Source organism: Miscanthus floridulus, chromosome 13 (genome assembly GCF_019320115.1).
Source record: "Miscanthus floridulus cultivar M001 chromosome 13, ASM1932011v1, whole genome shotgun sequence".
Classification (NCBI taxonomy): Eukaryota; Viridiplantae; Streptophyta; class Magnoliopsida; order Poales; family Poaceae; genus Miscanthus; species Miscanthus floridulus.
In genome coordinates, this window is record NC_089592.1 from 78,222,208 (window position 1) to 78,244,576 (window position 22,369).

Genomic DNA, 22,369 nt, shown 5'->3' on the forward strand with positions numbered 1-22,369 from the left:
TCATGCATGGTATTTATCTAATCCGGATGTTGAAGAGCTTCTTCTACCTTAGTAGGCTCAAAGCAAGAGACAAAAGAGTGATGAGCAATAAATAAAGCAAGTTTTTGAGATCGAGTCATTACACCCTTTGATGGACTCCCTATGATGAGATCTTGTGGATGATCTTGAAGTAGGGGTGTATTTCTTCTATTGACCACTTGAGAGGGAGATTGTAGAGCATTAACATCTTGTGCTTGTATAACCATTTGTTCATGGGAGACATGAGTATCTTTATTTTCTACTCTTCCATCTTTTTCACCATCTTCTGGTACACTTGATGAAGAAGGTGGATCAATCACTTGTACATCATCTTTATCTTCTTTAGGCTTGATGTCTCCAACCGGGATGTTCTTCATAGCCTCCCTCAATGATTCATTACCTACATCATCAAGATTCTCATATGCTCCTTAGGAGCCGTTAGATTCATTAAATTTCACATCATATGTTTCTTCAACCAAGCCGGTGGCATGATTAAATACTCTATATGCTTTGGACTTTGATGAGTAACCAACAAGAAAACCAATATCACAACGTCTTTGAAACTTCCCTAGGTGTTGCCGCTTCTTGTAGATGTAGCATTTGCAACCAAACACCCTAAAAAAGGAGACGTCCGACTTCTTCCCATTGAGCAACTCATAAGGTGTCTTGACAAAGAACTTTTGAAGGAATAGGTGGTTTGATGTATAGCATGCGGTGTTGATTGCTTTCGCCCATAGAGCTTTGGGGGTATTGTACTCATCAAGCATTGTTCTTGCAAGAGTGATCAATGTCTGGTTCTTCCTCTCAACTACACTATTTTGTTGAGTAGTATATGTTGTGAAGACTTCATGTTTGATTCTAACTTCATCATAATAAGCTTCTATGTTTGTGTTGTCAAATTCTTTCCCATTGTCACTTCTTATCTTCTTGAGCTTCACTTTAAATTTATTTTGTGCTCTCTTGGTAAACTTCTTGAAGCAAGATGCAACTTTGAATTTGTCATGAAGGAAGAATACCCATGTATACCTTGAATAATCATCAACAATCACAAGACAATAAAGATTTCCTCTCAAACTCTTATATGTTGTTGGTCCAAATAAATCAATATGAAGGAGTTCTAGCACTCTTGCAGTTGATATAAAAGCTTTTGTTGGATGGGTATTTGCAACTTGCTTGCTGGCTTGACATGCACTACAAAGCTTGTTCTTATCAAACTTCACATCCTTCAACCCTCTCACCAAATCATTCTTCATAAGCTTCTTGAGTGAGCTCATCCCGACATGAGCAAGTCTTCTATGCCATAGCCACCCAAGTATTGTTTTGGTGAATAGGCATGTCTTTAAGTTTGCATCTTCAGAGGTGAAGTCCACTAGATATAGGTTGTTGTATCTAAATCCTTTGAATATCACATGATCATCATCCTTCTTGGATACAACAACCTCCTTCTCGGTAAACAAGCATTGGAAGCCAAGATCACACAATTGTCCAACGGATAGCAAGTTGAAACTCAATGAAGCAATATATAGCATATTGGAGATGGAATGATCATTTGATATTGCCACTTTGCCCAATCCTTTGACTTTGCCCTTTGAGTTATCTCCAAATATGATTCTTTCTTGCCCATCTACTTCTTCATCAAGTGAGGTGAACATACGAGGATCACCGGTCATATGTTGTGTGCAACCACTATCAATAACCTAATGACTTCCACCGGTCTTGTAGTTCACCTACACACAAGAGATCAAGCTTTAGGAACCCAAACTTGTTGAGGGCCCTTTACTTTCTCAACAAGTGACTTTGCCACCCAAATTTTCTTAGGCCTATTCTTGTTGGGAGGACCTAAGAACATCACTTTTATCTTTCCACTAGAATCCTTTCTAAGCATGTAGTGAGCATTAAAAGCAAAGGATCTAGCATGCTTGGGCAAGGGTTGTGGTGGTGGAGTTTGGTACTCATGAGCAAAGTGGCCTTCTTGTCCACACTTAAAGCATCTCTTTGGCTTTGGCTTTGGCTTTGGCTTTGATTGTTGTTGTTGAGCTTGAGCCTTCTTCTCCTTGTTTGCCATGTACCTAATGCCACTTCTATCCATCTTCATGACGATGTTTATTAGGAGCTCACTTTGAAGATATTTGTCTCTAGTGAACTTGCTTAATCCAATCTTGAGATGCTATTTTTCTAACTTGAGCTTCTTGTTCTCTTCCTTGAGTGCATCACTACTTTTATCTTCCTTGAGTGCAACCTTGTTTCTTTCTTCCTTGAGTTTCTTATTTTCTTCTTTTAGCTTCTCATTCTCAAGAATCAAGTTGCCATCATGATCAAGAGTTTCTAGCACAATAGTGTTGTGGGTTTTGAACTCTTCAAACTCTTTCTTTAGCTTTTCATTGTCATGCTTGAGCTCGACATACTCATCATAGTCATTGCACTCAACCACTTGCTTGCCTTTGCCACTAGATCATTGCTCAATGCTCTCATCAATAAGATCATCACATGATGTAGCTATATCAATCTTAACAACATCATTAGTGGCATCATGTGGCTCATTAGATAAAAATTCTTGAGCAATAACAAGGGTATCATAATTAACCTTAAGAGTGGTATATTCATCCTTTAGCTTGTTATGGCTAGTGATGAGCTCTTTGTGCACTCACTCAAGTTTATTATGTTTATCTTTGAGCTCTTTCTTAGAAGATTTGAGCTCCTTAAGTTTAGATGACATAGCATCATTTGCTTCTCTAAGCTCAACACTAGCCTTTTCGACTATCTCACATTTAGCTAAAAGAGAATCATTCTTAATCTCAAGCTTTTTATTTTTAGCTCTAGTCTTTATAATGATCTTAGTGTATTTCTTTAGTAATTTAGCAAGATCATCATAAGTAGGTGACTCATATTCATCATCGCTATCACTATCACTATCATCATTATGAGCATGATCATCACCACTACTATCATCATCATGTGATACCTTTCGTTCACCTTTGGCCATAAGGCATAGGTGTGTAGAGGATGATGGCGGTGGTGGCGGTGAAGATGATGAGTCAATAGCAATGGCGGCCACCTTCTCATTGTCACTTTCATCATCGGATGATCCACTAGATGAATCAATATCCATGAGCCAATCACCGACGATGTAAGCCTTTCTACTCTTCTTCTTCTTGTGGAAGTCCTTCTTGCCATCTCTCTTCTTGTATGGCTTGTTCTTTTTCTTCTCATCTTCATCTTTATTGCTTGAGTCATCTTTCTTGCCCTTGTTCTTGTTCTTGAACTTGTCTTTCTTGGGCTTTGTGCATTGATGAGCTAGATGACCAAGTTCTCCATAATTGTAGCAATCCATCTCGGAGATTGGCTTCCTTCTAGAGCTTGTGAAGAACTTCTTGCCATCAAACTTGATGCCACTCTTGTTGAGCTTCTTTAGCATCTTGGCGGTCTTCTTCACCATGAGAGCAAGACTTTCATCATCAACTTCATCTTCACTTGAGCTCTCATACTCAAGTCTTGCCTTGCCCTTCTCTTGGCTAGCTTTAAATGCTAAGTCCTTATCTTTCTTCTTGGTAGAGGATGAGCCATCTTGTGGCGTGATGTGCATGTATATTTCATGAGCATTGATTTTCCCCAAGATTTGTGTTGGTGTAGCGGTGGAAAGATCACCTTGATGTAGCACGGTCACAATATGTCCATATTTGTCAATGGGGAGGACACTCAAGATCTTTCTTACAACATCAGATGGTTGCATTTGAGTGAGTCCAAGCCCATTGACTTCCTCTATAAAAACATTTAAACGTGAATACATTTCATTAGCACTTTTCTTAGGAAGCATTTCAAAAGAGTTGAGCTTTTTCATGACAAGATGATAGTGTTCCTCACGCTCACTCTTAGTTCTCTCATGGAGCGCACAAACGTCTGACTATAGTGCATGGGCGTCTTTGTGGTTCCTCACATGATTGAACACATCTTTGTAAAGGTCTCTAAAGATAGTGTTTCGAGCCTTTACATTCCACTTCTCATAGTTTACCTCATCGTCTTGTAGGTTAGTAGCATTCTGAGGTTTTGGGAAACCTTGTGAGGCGGCTCTAAGTATACCAACATCTAGAGCCTCAAGATACGCCTCCATACGAATTTTCCAATAAGGAAAGTCATCTCCCTCAAAGATAGGAGGAGATCCATCTCCGTGAGACATCTTGCTCTAGGTGGTTAAGCCTAAATACGTGAGCACGAGGCTCTAATACCAATTAAAAGGATCAAGATGCTCAAGAGGGGGGGGGTGAATTGGGCTAATTCTAAATTTCTTTGCAACAATTAAATCCTACGGTTAGCCCAATTAACCCTTTGTGCCTAGAAAGTGTTTCTAAGTGTTCTACCGCACAAACGATTTGCAACCTAAAATCTAATCCTACTCTAGCATGGTAATTCTATGAATGTAAAGACAAGTATTGAATTACTCAAAGTAAATGCTCAAAATAAATGGAGAGGGAGAGGAACACGACGATGTTTTGTCGAGGTATCGGAGAGTCGCCACTCCCCACTAGTCCTCGTTGGAGCACCCGCGCAAGGGTGTAGCTCCCCCTTGATCCGCGCAAGGATTAAGTGCTCTCTATGGATTGATTCTTCGATACTCTGTCGCGGTGAATCACCCACAACCGCTCACAATGTGAGTTAGGTCATCCACAAGCTCTCCGGATGATTACCAAGCTCCCAATCACCACCAAACCGTCTAGGTGATGGCGATCACCAAGAGTAACAAGCACGAACTCTCACTTGACCACGACAAGCCTAATGAGAAGGTGGATGCACACTTTGCTACTCTTGATCTTCACTAATGAGGGCTCTCTTTGGGTTCTCAAATCTCAATCACCTCACTAGGACATTGCTCTTCTTGGCACTCTCTAAGGTGTTTCTCAGCTATTGAAATGAGCAAAAGTACCCCCACACACGAGTGGAGGCTCTATTTATAACATGGGCTGAAAAACAAACCGTTATGTGTCTTTGTAGGGTGACCAGACGCTCCGGTCATATTGACCGGACGCTCCGGTCATATTGACCGGACGCTCCGGTCAGTATACCCCGAACTCCAGTGTTTACAGTGTGACCGGACGCGTCCAGTCACGATTTTCCCTCTCTGGAACCTTACTGGAGTCGACCGGACGCTGCCTCTCAGCGTCCGATCACTTGACCTCTCAGCGTCCGGTCAAACCAGACGCAGTCACCTTGGTCAAATGAACTGACCGGACCCTAAGCCAGTGTCCGGTCAAACCGGAGCCAGCGTCCGGTCAGTATTTGACCCTCCATTCACTTCCAACTCCCGATCATATATGAATGAAGTTTGCTCCATTGGATCTAAGGGCTATTTTGGAGCTACCTAGTGCTAGTTTTAACAAGTGTGCACCACACCTAACTCACTAGACTCACCTAGGTCAAGCTACCCGTCTATACCCCCTTAATAGTATGGCCAAAGAAAAAACAAAGTCCTAAACTACTCTAAGTGTCTTTCCAACTCCAATCGACACTTAGAACTAGTCATCCTTAACCTTGTCGTCCATCCTTTGAAACCGAACCATTTCCATTGTAGGGGCATGACCACCTTGATTGCCCAATCGATCTCCATTACCATGACCTAACTTAATTGCCTCTGCAAAATACACGTTAGTCATAGTAATCTTGTATTGTTATTAATCACCGAAACCCTACTAGGGGCCTAGATGCTTTCAGATCGCCATAGGCCAAGAAGAAAGACCAATCGCACTAACTATCAACATTATAGATATGATTGTTTGAACTCAATTATTGACTTGCAGCTTACAGAGTTTAGTGATCGTTTCAATGCGGTAAACTCTCAGTTACTTACTTATATCGTTGCTTTCAATCCTAAGAATTCTTTTGAGGCATTTAAATCTGAGAGTCTAATGGAGTTGGCTGAGTCATATTCTGATGATTTCAACTCAACACAACTTAAGGATCTTGATCGAGAGCTTAATATTTACATTGACAATATGCGAGCTGATGAAAGATTTACCGACTTGAACACTATTTCTGAGCTTGCTATGTTGATGGGTACAAAAAAACATTTGGCTTTGCCTTTGGTTTATAGGCTTGTACTAGTTCTTCCTATCGTCGCTGCATCGGTGAAGACAATACTGAGAAATCGTATTGGAGATGGATTTATGAATGATTATATCATATGCTTCGTGGAATCGGAATTTCTACGGCCCCGTTCGTTTCGCTGAAAAAATAAGCCGAAATATTGTTCCGGCTGATTTGGTGTGAGAAAAAAACACTGTTCTGTCTAAAAAAATAAGCTGAAAAGTACGGATTATAAGACAAGCGAACAGGGCCTATATGCAATTCAAATCGAAGATGTGATAGTTCGCTTTCATAAGACGGAGGATCGTAGTCGTAGAGGGAAACTGTAAGAGGTAACTACTCCTGTGAAACCTTATTTTGTCACAACATGTATTGTTATTTTAGTAATTTGATGTTGTGCATGATATTATATTATCGGATCCTATAAATTAGCACTTAATACTTTGAGTACCGACCCCAGCAGCCATTTATCCTGGCTTCGTCCTGAGGGCAAGCAAAGACAACAAGCGCAGCCCAGCCCAGCGTCCCGCGCACGCACGCGCCGAGGCCGAGGGCGAGGTGGCCGTGGCCCCGCCGGACCCATGGGGGCTGCTGCTCCGCCTTCGCTTGCTCGCGGAAGCTGCGCGGCCGCATCTCCTTCGTCCTCCCAGTCACCGAGCGCGACCGCGACGATCGCTCCAGCGACGGCGGCGCCAGCTCCGCCGCGTCCGCCACGCCGTCCCCGTCCCCGTCCCCGTCCCCGCGCAAGAACGACGCCGCCGCTGACGCCGGGCCGCTGGTGGTCCGGACCACCGCGGCCGAGTTCGCGCGCCGCTACGTGCTGGGCCGGGAGCTGGGGCGCGGTGAGTTCGGTGTCACGCGCCGCTGACGGGACGCCGCCACGGGCGAGGCGCTCGCGTGCAAGACCATCCGGAGGCACCGCCGGCCCCGCGGCGGCGGCGGCCCCGGCGTCCGCCGCCCGGGGGCCGGAGCCGGGAACGCCGCGGGTGCCGGTCCCCACGGACCGGCCGGAGCGCCCCCGGCCGCGGCCGTGCAGCAGGACGCCGCGGCGGCGGCTCACGCGGCTGACGTGCAGAGGGAGGTGGCCATCATGCGGCGCATGTCGTCCCGCGGCGGCGCGGCCGTGGTGCGGCTCAGCGAGGCGTGCTGCGAGGACGCCGGCGGCTGCGCGGTGCACCTCGTCATGGAGCTCTGCGAGGGCGGGGAGCTGTTCGACCGCATCGTCGCGCGTGGCCACTACTCGGAGCGCGCCGCGGCGGGCGTGTTCGGCACCATCGTCGACGTCGTGCGGCTGTGCCACTCCAACGGGGTCATCCACAGGGACCTCAAGCCCGAGAACTTCCTGTTCGCCAACAAGTCAACTTCGGAGGACTCCCCGCTAAAGATGAGCAACGGGCTGGCACGGCACGGCACGGCCCGAGCCCGGGCCAGGCACGGCCCGATCGGGCTCGGGCCCTTTTGGCCCGCCGGGCCACCGGGCCGTGCCTGAACAGTCCACCGTGCCTGTCGGACGGCCCAGGCACGGTCCGTGGGCCGAATATCGGGCCGTGCCAGCCCGTTGAGCCCGCGGCCCACTGGTCCATCAGGCCGGCCCATAGCCCGTTACACAGTAAACACCATATTTAACAGCACAATCACAGGTTCACATATTCATATTTAACGATCACAGAAACACCAGATGACAAAAGATTTGAGCTTTTTATGCAATGCCGCCTCATTAAAAACCATTCTAGGTAAAACTCACACCTCGTGAGATAAAACCCTAGAAAGGAAAATAGTACGACCAGCTCAATAAATTAAAACGGGCCTCCACCGGGCCGGCCGTTGTAAAACGGGCCGTGCCGTGCCGCCCGGCGGGCCGAGGCCTCAGCCCAAGCCCGGCCTGCTACGGGCTTCGGGCCAGCACGGGCCCGGTTAGGGTTCGGGCCGTGCCGTGCTCGAGTCGGGCCCAATAACCGTGCTTTGGGCCGGGCCTTTGGCCCACGGGCTGCATGCACATCTTTACTCCCCGCTCAAGGTCATCGACTTCGGCCTCTCCGTCTTCTTCAGCCCCGGCGATCGGTTCACGGAGGTGGTGGGGAGCGCGTACTACATGGCGCCGGAGGTGATGAAGCGCAACTACTGGCCGGAGGTGGACATCTGGAGCGCCGGCGTCATCCTCTACATCCTGCTCTGCGGCGTCCCGCCATTCTGGGGAGGTAGGCCGTAGGCGGCGTGCTTGCGTTTTCTTCCTCCTCCGGCCCGGTGCTTTGCTGATCTGAACAATTAATGCATGCATGCAGACAACGATGAGAAGATCGCACAGGCGGTCCTCCGCGGCGTCATCGACTTCAACCGGGAGCCGTGGCCGAGGGTGTCCGCCAACGCCAAGGACCTCATCCGGCGGATGCTGGACCCCGACCCCTCCACCCGCCTCACGGCGAGGCAGGTGCTTGGTAAGCCACCGATCGTCCTGGCCTCCGGTGCTGATCGCTGGCGATATGATGTCGAGAATGCACGGCACTGATGCAATTGCGTGCAGAGCACCCGTGGCTGAAGAACGCGGACACGGCGCCGAACGTGTCGCTGGGCGAGGCGGTGCGCGCCCGGCTGCAGCAGTTCTCCGCCATGAACAAGTTCAAGAAGAAGGCGCTGGTGGGCGTGGTGGCGCGGAACCTGCCGGTGGAGGAGCTGGACAAGTACGTGCAGATGTTCCACCTCATGGACAAGGACCACAACGGCAACCTCACGCTGGAGGAGCTCATGGAGGGCCTCCACATCAACGGCCAGCCGGTCCCGGAGTCGGAGATCAGGATGCTCCTCGTGGCCGCGAGTGCTCTGCTTCATTCATTGCTTGGTTGCTTGCTTGCTTCCTTCCTTCCTCAATCGTCGCCGGTTCGCCGCCGCCGCTCGTCTTTTCATTCTCAGACCGGATGACGACATGCATGCATGCAGGCCGACACGGACGGCAACGGCACGCTGGACTGCGACGAGTTCGCGACGGTGTCGCTGCACCTCAAGAAGACGAGCAACGACGAGTACCTGGCGTCGGCGTTCAGGTACTTCGACAAGGACGACAGCGGCTTCATCGAGGCGGAGGAGCTGGGCCCCAACGACCAGGCCATCCTCGACATCATCCGCGACGTCGACACCGACCAGGACGGCCGCATCAGCTACCAGGAGTTCGAGCTCATGATGAAGGCCGGCACCGACTGGAGGAACGGCTCCCGCCAGTACTCCAGGGCCAACTTCAGCAGCCTCAGCCGCAAGTTCTGCAAGGACATGTCGTGATGATCGCGATTCGCAGATACTCTAGCCACCACCACCATCTACGATCCACGGGCTCTGCGCTTCTTGATTAGAACTGCGGTGCAAAAGGGGAAAACGCGTGCATGTACGGCTGCTGCTGCTCATCTGACAGAAAATCATTTTCAATTCGTTGGGTAATTAGATACTGCATTTACAAATTCAAATTCAGAACTTACAAAAGAACGGGTGCAACAAAGGGCGCAACGCAACGCAACTGACGCAATTCCGATTTCAGAAGCTGCAGCAAAGCTGAGAACGGATTGCAAACTGAAACCTGTAGAAAACTTGTAAAACCGACCGACAACCGTTTCAGCGTTTCTTCATCATCATATCTAAACGCCTGGTTTCCTACATCAAGCCCTTGTATGGTGGCCAACAGCCACTTTCAAACATTTCACCAATAACCGATAAGCATACGAGTATATTCAAATGAATAACAACTTCAGCCAACTTTTCAAACAATTTCTACCCAGCCTATGAGCAAGTTGAAATGAAATCCAAAGTTTCCTATTACTCCAGGAACGGATGGGTAAAAGAGGCGAGCATACGGTAGAGGTGACACCGTGACAGTATATGGGAAAACATATATCACGCGATGTTCGGCTTTGAAGTAATATTGACCAGCACTAGCAGATGGCAAGTAACCATAGTTTATAAGTCCTTGAATAATAGACAAAAGCCCTGCCCGCAATTACGAGGGGATAAACAGAGCTACCTCCCATCAGATTCGTGAAATTTAATTTCACAGATTGGTCAGATGCAAAACCCACCACATGACACACAGGTTACCACTTCACACCTAATATTTACAAGGAACAACAGAAACGAACAAGGAAACCAAATGACAACACCACCCCCCACCCCAACACACACATGTAATCATCTGAGCCTCCACTCCGTTTCCAACCATTTGAGGCCCTTAAATAACTCTGTACACCATTGCTGCTGCTGGAAGCTCCACTTCTCAGCATCCAATGCAGGATCTAAAGCACCCCTCATGAACTTTGAGCTTTTCTTGGGGTGCCTCCCTTAAGCTATTCCATCATCTAGTACCTACTCTTTTCGCAGACGCTGCACGCATCCACTGATGGAGGGTTAAGAAATGTGCAGCGCTCGCAGGGCCACCCATCATCAGTGTGGTCAGATGATGGTTTAGTGTACTGCTGCTTCTTGGATTTAGTTCCTCCTTTCTTCGAGCTGGTGGCAGCGCTGGATGTACCAGCAGCCTGGGCAGTGGTGCGGACATCCTCCAACCCAGCTTCCAAAGCTTGAACAAGGTTCTCAAAGTAATTCCGAGTAACACTGCAATAAACAAAGCTCAGTACACTAGTAAAATTAGGGTAATGATTGAAGACTCCAGGACATCCTTCTATGATGCAGGGTTCACAAAAAATAAGCAAATAAAAGGGCATAACTGAAATTATGGAGCGAATCATACTAAATGAACTTTCAGACATACTAAATCACTTTTCTGCCTATTTGTTTTGTCAAAACATCATGCTTTAGAGATCAGAGGTAGTAGTCATATCAACACAAAGGTGGACAGCATGGTGAATTTACTACCTCGTGAGCCCAGCAAGCTTCACGCGGAATTCACTAAATTCATCCAGTGTAGGTGCCGTCGTTTCAGTGCTGTCAGATTTCACAGAAGGCAAAAATTTTTGCAAGTCTTTCTCAGCGCACTGATGCAGACGTTCCAAGCCAGACTCAGCCTCACCTGTCAAATACATAGAATTCACTGATGTTCCAAGAGTTCCCACAAGCAATTATAAACCCAGTAATAATGTCAACATGAAATAGAAATAACAAACCTTGCAGATACTCAAAAAATTCACTCTTGACCTTATCATCCAGATAGTAGCCATAAGAATATGTCCATTTCAGCACTCGCCTGCATTCTATAATCTGATGTACAATAGAGTGGTGAAAGCATCTGATATAAGAACATTTGTAAATCATAAAACCCATTGAAACCATAATATAAAATTTATGATGGCAAACCTGTGACCAAGCTTCAATTATGAACTTAAGCTGGGTCTCTGGTATCCCGAAAATATCAGTTAAATTTGCAAGCTGTGGCACAGAGGAACAGGGAAACAGCATTATAGTTGGTCCATCATGGAAGAAGAGTTAGGGCAAGCAAGACTAAAATATAGTCTAGCACAGCAGCTAATACAGAAAAGAATGACAAGCAGAGAAACTTCTACATGGCACGCTGAGAGCCCTTAAGGCCCATAACATGATTTATTTTCTCACCTGATCCTTTTCCGCTTTTTGCAGATCTGCTTGGGCCTTCTGCCTCGACTGTCAATAAAGGCAAACATGAGAACAGAAATTACAGCTGACAGTTCAAAATATACATTATGAAATGAAAAATATGAATACTCAGCATAAAAATGCACCGGATATCAAGAACATCAGGAATAAAAATATGTCGTTGGCCTATAAGCATATCGGTAGCCCTGAAATAATCAGATAATGCACGTACAAAAGGCAACGCAATTATTTTTGGACTGAGGAAATAATCATGAAGCAAACCCTCGAACAACCTCAGAGCACATTTGGTTAAGACATTACTCTTCTTATTTGGTTAAGACATTACTCTTCTTATGCACAACCAACATAATACTGAAATGGGTATCCCACCAAGGAGGCAAGAACTATAGCTGGCATTATATTATAGAGTAGCAGCACAACAAAAGAGAAGGTTCAAACATTACATTATGAGCACAAAACAGATATATTTTGACAGAAACCTAGGTACATTGAACTAAGGTATCTTGAACGTACTGTCTGATTGGATGCCCAGCGCTCATAGTAATGCATATATCTCTCAAGAGAGTTCTTAGCTCTTTCCCTCCTTGCTTCAGTCTCATGATACTGCAACAGAAGCAATTTAAGTTTGAGAAGAAAACATCCATGGAAATGAAAAGAACAAGAACCACAGAAAATCACAACATCCCAAAGATGAGCCGCTGTTCACCCACCAAACACGGGCTTCTAATCCCATTGTAGCAGCAGTGACAGAAATAATATTACAATTATACTAGGGGTTCTAGAAAAGGATTTCTCTGAAATGCATGAAGTAAAGAGAAGACATACAACTCCCTCTTTCTTTGCTGATTCATAACGATTGCAAGCATAAAAGCCACCTGTTCTCTCTCCATGGTCTGACCATGCGCCCAGACATAACCTAGAATGTCCAAAGAACCTCAGACAAGAAGATAAACATGGCATGTATATTACATCCTCCATTCCAAATTATAAGTCATTCCAAAGCGTCTAAAGTTTGACCAAAATTATAGAGAAAATTACAAAGATTTGTGACATACAATAGGTATACTATGAAAATATAATTAATGAAGAATCTAATGATAGCTTATTTGTTATCATAAAAGTTATTATTTTATTATATAAATTTGGTCAAACTTAGGATGCTTTGACTGGAATGCCTTATAATTTGGGACGGAGGGAATAATTCTTTCAAGCTGTGAGTGAACTATACCAGCAAAATTCGAATTTGCAAGGAGGGGTGCATGTCATATGCATGCATCCCTGGTTTTTCTCGATTGGCCGTTTGCACTTCGGACAGGGCTTAGAATTAGCCAGTATCCTGAAAAGATGAACACAACTTAATAAAACTTTTCATGCAATTTGGAGTGCCACAAGGAATAAAATAAAAACAATCACAATTATCAGCTAAACACATTGACACACTATCTCAATGATATGTGAACCTAGTGCAGGTAATGCAAAGTTTAAGTTGAACAGCGTCTTAGTTGCTTGTGCCTAGTGAGGGCCTTTTTTAAGGAAAAAAACAAGACAAATAGATGAAAATTAAATCAATCCCAAACCTTTATAATCCACTTCAAATCAAACTAGCTATCCTCATCATCTTCCTAACATAATGATACACAACTCTCCTACATGTTCAGAGAAAATAAACTAGCTATCCTCAATCCACAGCTGCAGTAACAACAAAGCCTATTAATCCCAAGCAAGTTGCAGTAAACAAAAAAAATGCTATCTTAAAACTATATTAGAATTACTAGGATATTTTTCATAGTTGACGACACCTATTGATTCAACCTCAGAAATATTTGCCGTGGCTTCCCCACCCACTTCCAAATCAACTTAAATCGCTTAAAAGATGGTAACAAAAGCCTGTGAACCTGAACAACTAACTCTAGGCACATTTTTTTTCACCATCTCACTTATTGTCAGCAGTCAAGGTGAATAGTTCCAGGATTGTGACATTTACATTGTTGAATAAATTGCTAAAAGGTTGGTGAAATAGGATATGAAGCTCCAACCACACAGGAACTAGTTATCACTGTGCTTAGCCTGAACTGATAAGTGGCACATTACAAAACAAATAATCAAAATCGGAAAGTAGAAAGTTGAAATAGGTTGTATCTTCCATAATAAAATCAAGGAACTCCTTATCTATACGCCCTGTCTTAACTAAAACATAGGTATCAACAAAAACAGGAACTTGAAAACCACATCAAACGTTAGTGTTGAGCCTGCAACGAACCAGTTCATGTTTTCAGATTCTGCACTGTTCTTTAATATCCACTTAGAAACAGTCTCACAGTTCACAGGTCGATGAGCTTCCTCAGTGCACTGCAAACAAGAGTAATGGATATTGATGAAGCCTTAGATGCTCAATCCCTAGGATTCGTGAAAACAAAAGCATAAAATTATTAGAAGAATGGAACCATCATACATTCCAGCAAAAGCTGAACTTGCAATTGCATGAGACATCATAGTTTTCATCACCAAGAAACTCCACAGCACATGTACAGTCAGGAGCTGGACACCATTTAGTCTGCATGAAATGAGGTTTCACAATTGAGTTTGCGGTGAGAGAACATGATGCCAAAGCAGTGTAAGCAAAAACAAGGCAGGACCAAAGAACTGTGTATTTGGAGAATCAGTCAAATTGTTAAAACCAATTACCTTCTTGCTGCCTTCAACATATGCACGTAAGAGAAATCGTGCATATTTTTCTTTATCCTCATCTTTAGCTAATTCATTAATCATCCCTTGAAGAACCATAGCACTACATGATGGATCAGGACATCGCAATGACAAACATCCTGGACCACCACCTATCGCAGCACTAATGTAGCCTACAAAATTTAAATTGATCCATCAGAGATCCCCCTTTATTAGGAGGGAGATAATCACATACAAGGGAAAACGGGATCGTCATACGACGAACGTTACCAGCAGAAGCAATACTTTAACATATAGAAGGCACCAGAAAAAACCTGATGTTTATGTCATTCATATTGACATTAGGAAATTTACTCTGATGTGTCTAATGTAGTTCTATGGCGTTACAGAAGAAAACAGAAAAAAGTTTATACTACATTTAGATTTCTGGGTAATATACAAAACTAGACATGATCTGCTTCAATATCATTCTATCTTATGTAGAATATATAGGGGCATGCATAATACTAAACATTTAGTATTATCACAATCAAAGGATCACAAAACATGCTTGTGGGTAGTCAAGTTAAAACATAAATTTGACCAGTCAAACAATGACAACAGAACCTAATCATGCAAGCATAAAGAGCAATAACAAGGGAGGAAGGAAGGGAGACCTTCCCAACATTCATGGCAATAAAAATGAGCACAACCAGCGGAGCTCATCATATCAGAAGAATACCCTTCAAAACATATTCCACAAGTTAGCTGCAACCAAAAAGATTGTTAGAAGAAATTATGAATATATGCCAGAGCCAAAGGTTCTACCATATTACACATGCTGCTTTGATGAAAAAAAAGCATAAAAATATGAAATATAAATCTTGCCTTCCTAGAGTGAGGCTCATGATTTCCATTCAAAAGTAAGCCAACAGTATGGCGGACTTTTTCTTCATCTGCAAACCATTCGTCACTCAACTTGCTGATGTTCCTGCATAGTGAATACAGAACACACAGGGCGCAGATGTACATTAATTCCACTTCCACACCATCTAGCAATAAGAAAATGTCAGTGCATTGCTTCTAGCGCAGATTTAGTTTTATCATTCTAAATATATCCAAGTGCATAAAGTGTGCACTAGCTTTTGCGAACAACCAAAAACAGGGAAAATTAGTAGGATCAAACTGAAGGTAGCAGTTTTCTTGATATCTCATGTATAGACGCAAACATATGGAAAAATAGAAAATCATTGCCATGATTAGCATATGGTACATATCATGCAATGTCCTTTCCAGAGTATTTTGAGAGAATATTTACAGGTTCTATCTCGAGCTTGATAGAGGAACTTTCAACAATAAAAAGGCGGGGCTGTCAGCACCTTGGGAAGTAATTAAAAACAAGAAACAACCTACACATACTGCGGCATAATACTGTGTTCATGGATATAGACACGAGTACAATCTGATTTCAGTGACATGTGTACTAACATACAGTATAATGAGGATAAATGCCATTACATTACAACGTTGTTAAGAGTTTGCTGCCTTAAAAAAAGAATACTTGATGGAGCACTGACATAAACTCACCATTTATAGTGATGCAGGAGGGCACATGCATCTTCCCTTGTGATCAACAACACGGCAGATACCTTGCTTACATCTTCCTCTTGACGCTCAGATATAACTTCTTCGTTTAAAACCACAAATGTCTGTTAATAGCAAATGCAACTCCCCAATTAGCAAAACTCGTATCCCATGGAACAAAATACGGGCAGAAGAGCAAAGCAACACAAAGACACCAAGCATGATCACTCATCTAGGATGCTTGACAGAGCCTACAAGAGGCGGTACATCACTCATCTAGGACCGTTATACTAACAGTTGATTAAGAAGCAAAGGAAGCTCATGCAGTGCTACTTTTAAGCCCAATTCAGCCCACACAAATCAACACTCAGATTAAGAAGCAAAGGAAGCTGCTGCGGTGCTACATTTAAGCCCAATTCAGACCACACAATGACACAAATCAATACTCAGCGTTGCATATAAAGCAGGCATCAGCAGCCTAGGCACTGAGATGATCATCAGTTTGCAGCAAACCACCAATTCTAATAAAAGTCTATGAACCGATCTAACACTTCACTGATTTAAGAATGAGCTGATCTAACCCACAATTCTAATAAAAGCCTATGAACTGACCTAACACTTCACTGATTTAAGAATGAATTGATCTAACCCGCTACCACTCTAGCACACCATCACATCGCTACCGCGCTTTACCACTCTAGCGCTCCAGTAGATCGCTAACACTCCAGTGCTCCAGTAGATCGCTAACACTCCAGTGCTCCAATACATGCACTGATCGCCCAAATCCCCAACACGCTCACATGTCACATACGAAAATCCCCAGCTCACTGACATATATCACTAAAAAACACCGTTCCATTCCGGCAGGAGCACGCAGCCTATTCCAACACATCCGAACTCAAACCCCAAGGAATCCAGCGATAAAACTAAACATCCTAAGCACGGCACCCTCCCTATCCGCCTCGTGCTCGCGACAACATCGCCTCACCTGCTCGCGCCTAGACACCACCTCGTCGGTCCCCTCGGCCTCGATGCCCTCGTCGTAGTCCCCGGCCATCAGCTCCTCCTCGCTCCCGCCGTCGTCGCCCATGTCGCTGTCGCAGTAGTCGTAGTAGTCCTCGTCGTCCATCACCTCCTCGTCGCTGGCGGCGTTCATCTCCACGTCGGAGTCCATCCGGCCGCGGCAGGAATCCGGCGATCGGGAGATCGGGAGGGGCGGGGAGGCTAGGGTTCCGGCGGGCCGGGTCGGGCGGGCCTGGGAGGGAGAGGCCGAGAGGTGGGCGGAGATCGTAGAGTTGCGTGCCCGAGTCGGCACCCTAAGGACAATGGTGGGGCGCGTTTTTAATGGCGTTTCTTTTGGGTTTTCTATGTGCCGCGGGAAGGGTGATTTGGGAAAGCAAACGCGGTAGGAAGCCTCCTCTTCGTTTTCTTCACACATTTGATTTGACCCGTTTGATTCGCATTTAAAACTCCATTTATTTGTGCCGTTGTGTTGCTATAAATAAACACTTAAAAAGAAGTAGTACTCCTGCTCCGAGTAGTAGTTGCTTTTAAAGGAAATGTCATGCGTGGACTTAAAATAAACACTTAGGCCAGTCTCAGTGCACCGTTTCAATACACTGTTTCCCATAAAAAAATGATGACAAAGCAGCAATGAAACGAGTATTGAAACAACATCCACAGTGCAGCTATTTCACTTTGCCGTTTCCCATGCTTTGCAAAGCAATTAATTGCTGTTTGCTTATCGGATCATATGCATCCTTAATTCTGTAGCCATTTCACAGCAAATTGTACACACGAGCAAAGAGAAACAGGCCCCAAGAGCTAAACTGATATATGAGCACAAGTGACATACAACAAAACTGACATTGAAGCATCAGACATTTACTTTTCACAACAAAACTGTAATACATACACAAGAGCAACTTGATAAATAGCATTGATCGACAAATAGTTCTGGAACTGCATTCACATAGTGCAAAGTCTGAAACTGCACTCACATAGTGCATTGATAAATAGTAGTGATCAAGATAACAGTTCAGATCACAGGAACATATAGATGACTGGTACTTAAGGTAGAAAAAAACAAAGTACATATAGCTTGCTACTCTCAGGACAGCAGCAGCAATCATCACTAAAATGAGCTCAAGTGCATATAATAATATAGATATATATTAGATATAAGAGCTACAGAGCTCATCTTCAACCAATCATGACTTCCAAAAGTCCAAATTGCTGCACCCCATAGACTCCAGTAGTTGCTTTCACCCTGCATAAGTTAAAAAAAATAGCACAGTATTAGTTCAGGTCACAGCAAGAAATATATATGTATAATTGGTACAAAAAAATTAAACATACATGTATTAGCTCAAATTCCTGGTCTAGGTGGAAGAGGACCAAATTTATTCCATATATGTTCCACCAAATCTTTCTTAAGTCGACGATGAGCCGATCGATCTCTAATACTAGTATCTTTTTCTAAAACTCTCTCTAATGGAACTTCCTGATCCGGAGAGAATTCCGGTTCTTGAACGGTTGTCGAACTAGGAGGAACGTTTAGGTCCAGATTCTCTTCAATAATCTCTGCCTCCTTCTCATCTTCAACTATCATATTGTGAAGTATGATGCATGCTAGCACGACATCACGGAGTACAGCCCTGTCAAATAGACGAGCAGGTAGTTTTAAAATGCAAAAGCGACGCTGCAGTACACCAAAGGCTCTCTCGATATCCTTTCTTGCCCCTTCTTGTTCTGCTGCATACCTCCTCTCCTTCTCATCAGTAGGGAGTCGAATTGACTTAACAAATACTGCCCATTCAGGATATATTCCATCACCAAGAAAGTACCCTATGTTGTACTGATTTCCATTCACCATGTACTGGACTCTAGGAGCTTGTCCTTTGAGCTCATTGATAAAAACAGTAGATTGGTTCAAAACATTAATATCATTGTTAGAACCAGCTACTCCAAAGAATGCATGCCAAAGCCAAAGATCATGTGATGCCACTGCCTCAAGTATCAAAGTTGGATGTTTTTGATCACCACGAGTAAACTGACCCTTCCAAGCATTTGGGCATCTTTCCCATTGCCAATGCATGCAGTCAATGCTGCCAAACATACCAGGAAAGCCTCGTCTCTCACCAAGTTTTAGTAGCCGTTCAGTATCTTCCACTGTAGGACGCCTTAGATACCTTGCACCAAATACCTCTCTAACACCTTTGGCAAAATTCTTCAAACACTCCATTGCAGTTGTCTCCCCAATCTTCAAGTACTCATCTAGTGCATCTGCAGAACTACCAGTAGCTAGTTGGCGGATAGCTGCAGTACACTTTTGTAGTGGACTGAGCCCTTGCCGATTAAGAGCATCGACCCTCTGAGTGAAATACGGAGACCATTGGCCCAAGGCATCAACGATGCGCACAAATAGTGGCCTAGACATGCGGAACCTTCGGCGAAAAATATTCGGAGGGTATAGAGGATTATCAGAGAAATAATCATTCACCAATCTTGTATGTGCTTCCTCTCGTGGCCTGTTGATGTGCTGCCTTGGATTCAATCTGTGGTCAGCAGCCTCCTTCTCAAGTTCTTTGACGCTGGACTGTATGAGCAGCTTGGCTTGGTGAAGAACATCATCTATGATCTCCTCCTCTGCAAGGAAGTCATCCAGCGAGTACAACGGAATTGGACTACCTTGAGGACTGTCACTTTCCTCAGACATCTGTGATCAAGCTGCTATTAGAGATGAGGAGAAGAGATGAGGAGAAGAGATGATGGGAGGAAAGAGGTGCACAGGCAAGTAGAATGGGAGGAGAGAATGTATATATATATAGGTGCACGGGCACCACTTGACACCAATTCACACTAGACATACGTACAGGCACCAGTTCACACCGATTCACACTAGAAACTGCATATAGTGCAGCATTCACAACTAGAAACTGAAACTTTGCTGCATTTACACCTACAAACTGATATAGTGAAGCATTCAAATGATTAAAGTACAGAGCTGCATTGAGACAAAACTCACCTTAGTCTGCAAACAACTTTTCTTCTAACTTGCGTATTGCCTTGTCATGTCTAGCCTTCTGATCTTCTGACATGTTCCCTGTATCTTGATGAAGCAAGGAGTTGTACACCTTAAACATCGCTGCCTGCAGGTTTGCATTGGATATCTGAATTTGTGCCTCTGTGACCTTGTCACGCTCCATCTTCCGATCTTCCTCAATCTTGATAATTTTCCCTATATTATCCCCAAGCATGACAATTCCGTCCTTGACATTTTCTTTCTTACGCTTTCCACTGCGCTCAGCCTTTGCAGCTTCTCTGCCTTCGGGACGTATCTGTGCATCAGGAATATCAACTATGTCATTGTTGTCTTTCTCACTCACGAACATTGCACACCATTTAGGCTCATCTTTGAGTATCTTCCACCAATGGATCAAGGTAAACTTCTTTCCATGCCTGTTTGCATACATTTTCTGTGCCTCTTCCTCCAGCATGTCATCTGAGTAACCACTTGTGTGCATTTGACAAACCTTAGTCCAATAGTCATTCCACTCACCAATTATTGTCTTGAGGCGTGACCAGTGCACCTTCAATTGGTTGAGTTCCCTTGTACGCTTCCCATTCCCTTTCCTGTTGAATTCATTAGTGATTTCCTTCCAAAATGAATCACGATGCTTATCATTTCCATAAATTGGGTCCTTAGATATTTCCAACCAAGAACTAGCCAACCGCTCTTCCTCGTCATGAGTCCAGTACCTCAAATTTCTTTGTTTGACAGTCTTGTTAGCTGCAGTGCTTTCTTCCATAGCTTGTTCTGTACTCTTGTTAGCTGAAGTGTTTTCTTCCACAGCTTGTTCAGTACTTCCTGGTGAAGGTGTTCCATAGGTACTTGCTGGATGTGGTGGAGACATTGGGTTGAATGCCATATTCTGACCAATCAAATGAAAGTTCTCTCCCTGGGATTGCGGCGAATAGTTTGGTTGACGAATCATATTTACAAAACCACCTTGCGGATATATCCTGAAAAAGCAAGTTAAAATGATCATGACTCTGGGTTGCTTGCAGCTAACAGAAATCACAGCATTTTGCTACCAGCAACGCAACAGATGATATATACATGATGATAATGCACATGCAGCAGCAACGCAAGATGAAACACTAGCACGCTAGCCAATCGAACAAACAGATGAACTCTCCCTTGCTGTCATGCAGCAGCATCGCAATGAAACACTAGCACGCTAGCCAATCGAACAAACAGGTGAACTCCTTTGCTGTCATGCAGCAACAAAACAAGATGAAACACTAGCTGAACTAATTGTACAGAGCACAACAATGAAAAGAAACTAATCTACTTGGGGATCGATTGACCATCTATCAAAATCACAGCAACTAGCAAATAGCAAGAATCAAAATCACAGCAGTGTCGATTGACTGAAACAATAGTTCGAAATCATACCAAGAGTTTGGGTCTTGTGCAAAATTTGGTGGAATGGAGCCCCATCTTGCTCCTTGCGGAGGACAAGTCAGCGCAGGAAAGGATCCAGGAGCTTGTCCTGGCGCCGGCGCGGTGGGGGTGGGAGTCGGCGCGGTGGGGGTGGGAGCCGGCGCCGCTGGGGACCAACTCACCGGCGGCCGCGACGCCGGCGCGGTCAGGGTGGGAGACGGCGCGGTGGTGGTGGGAGTCGGCGCGGTGGGGGTGGGAGACGGCTTCTTGAGTCCAAGCCGGCCGCGAGACTTGCCGGACTTGCCTCCTCTGCCGGCGGCGCCATGGCTCGAGTCATCGGCCGGCGGCGGATCCATGGGCCGCGAGGTGGCGGAGGTCGCCCTGCCCGCGAGGTGGCGGAGTTCGCCCTGCCCGCGAGGTGGTGGAGGACGCCGGAGAGCTGAGACCGGATCCGGCGGCGGATCCTTCGCAAGTCCAGTGGATCTCGCGCCTTGACCTAGCGGGAACTGGGACGCGCGCTGGGACGGTCGCTCTCGCTCGCGGGAAGAAGTGGTGGCGCGCGCGGGAGAGGATGGCGCGGGCGGGAAGGATGGCGCGGGAGAGGATTTCGGGGAAGAATCTGGCGCGCGGCCGCAGCGGATCGAGGAAGACGAGATGAAACCCCTCAGCGCTGGTTTCATTTCCGTTTCACTCTCTGGGAAACAACGCCAGCACGGTGTCACCATGGTGAAACGCTGGTGCTCTCTCTCCTCCTCGTTCCAATCAAATTGCTGATGTGTCACTATATTTAATGTGCATGATACTATGGTGAAACCCCCATTGAGACTGGCCTTACAGCATGTTCTTTTGGCGGTGGCCGGTCGTAAATGATCGTAAATTTTCAGTTAGAATAGTATTTTTCTCTCACACAAACCAGTTAGCAGTACTTCTTCACGAACCAGCAACGATATGAACCAGCCAACCAAACAGGCTGTTAATCGTTGTGTTGCTATAAAATTTAAATGATATATTTCC

General features: G+C 45.0%; 2 protein-coding genes and 1 pseudogene across 3 annotated transcripts; 1 reads left to right on the forward strand and 2 right to left on the reverse strand.

Annotated features, from left to right (window-relative positions):
• The first annotated feature begins 5,915 nt into the window (after nucleotides 1-5,915).
• Nucleotides 5,916-9,591, forward strand: LOC136500107 (calcium-dependent protein kinase 21-like; annotated as a pseudogene).
• A 394-nt stretch (nucleotides 9,592-9,985) lies between these two features.
• Nucleotides 9,986-17,248, reverse strand: LOC136500480 (probable E3 ubiquitin-protein ligase ARI8). The gene is made up of 15 exons (XM_066495832.1): nucleotides 16,895-17,248; nucleotides 15,910-16,031; nucleotides 15,211-15,313; nucleotides 15,000-15,090; nucleotides 14,344-14,516; nucleotides 14,111-14,212; nucleotides 13,919-14,007; nucleotides 12,887-12,994; nucleotides 12,484-12,574; nucleotides 12,172-12,261; nucleotides 11,638-11,685; nucleotides 11,383-11,454; nucleotides 11,193-11,286; nucleotides 10,945-11,098; nucleotides 9,986-10,683 (listed from the first exon to the last, which is right to left on the reverse strand). Exons 1-15 carry the CDS (start codon nucleotides 17,078-17,080, stop codon nucleotides 10,428-10,430), a joined length of 1,779 nt encoding a protein of 592 aa, XP_066351929.1. The 5' UTR covers nucleotides 17,081-17,248; the 3' UTR covers nucleotides 9,986-10,427.
• A 555-nt stretch (nucleotides 17,249-17,803) lies between these two features.
• Nucleotides 17,804-21,711, reverse strand: LOC136498867 (uncharacterized). Of its 2 annotated transcripts, XM_066494584.1 has the most exons (3): nucleotides 21,368-21,711; nucleotides 19,934-20,931; nucleotides 17,804-18,175 (listed from the first exon to the last, which is right to left on the reverse strand). In XM_066494584.1, the coding sequence occupies exons 1-2, from the start codon at nucleotides 21,709-21,711 to the stop codon at nucleotides 19,935-19,937; spliced, it is 1,341 nt and encodes a 446-aa protein (XP_066350681.1). In that variant the 3' UTR covers nucleotides 17,804-18,175; nucleotide 19,934. The 2 variants fall into 2 exon arrangements, with proteins under 2 accessions (XP_066350681.1, XP_066350680.1); XM_066494583.1 differs by lacking the exons at nucleotides 19,934-20,931; nucleotides 21,368-21,711 and adding an exon at nucleotides 18,265-19,624.
• Between the last annotated feature and the right edge of the window lie 658 nt (nucleotides 21,712-22,369).

Excerpts from the sequence above, each read along its gene's own strand:
- LOC136498867 (XM_066494583.1), bottom strand. The coding sequence starts at position 19,624 with ATGTCTGAGGAAAGTGACAGTCCTCAAGGTAGTCCAATTCCGTTGTAC.
- LOC136500480 (XM_066495832.1), bottom strand. The coding sequence starts at position 17,080 with ATGGACTCCGACGTGGAGATGAACGCCGCCAGCGACGAGGAGGTGATG. Across the intron at positions 16,032-16,894 it reads TGGTGTCTAGGCGCGAGCAG|ACATTTGTGGTTTTAAACGA; the intron begins GTGAGGCGATGT and ends TGCTATTAACAG. Across the intron at positions 15,314-15,909 it reads CTCCTGCATCACTATAAATG|GAACATCAGCAAGTTGAGTG; the intron begins GTGAGTTTATGT and ends TTCACTATGCAG.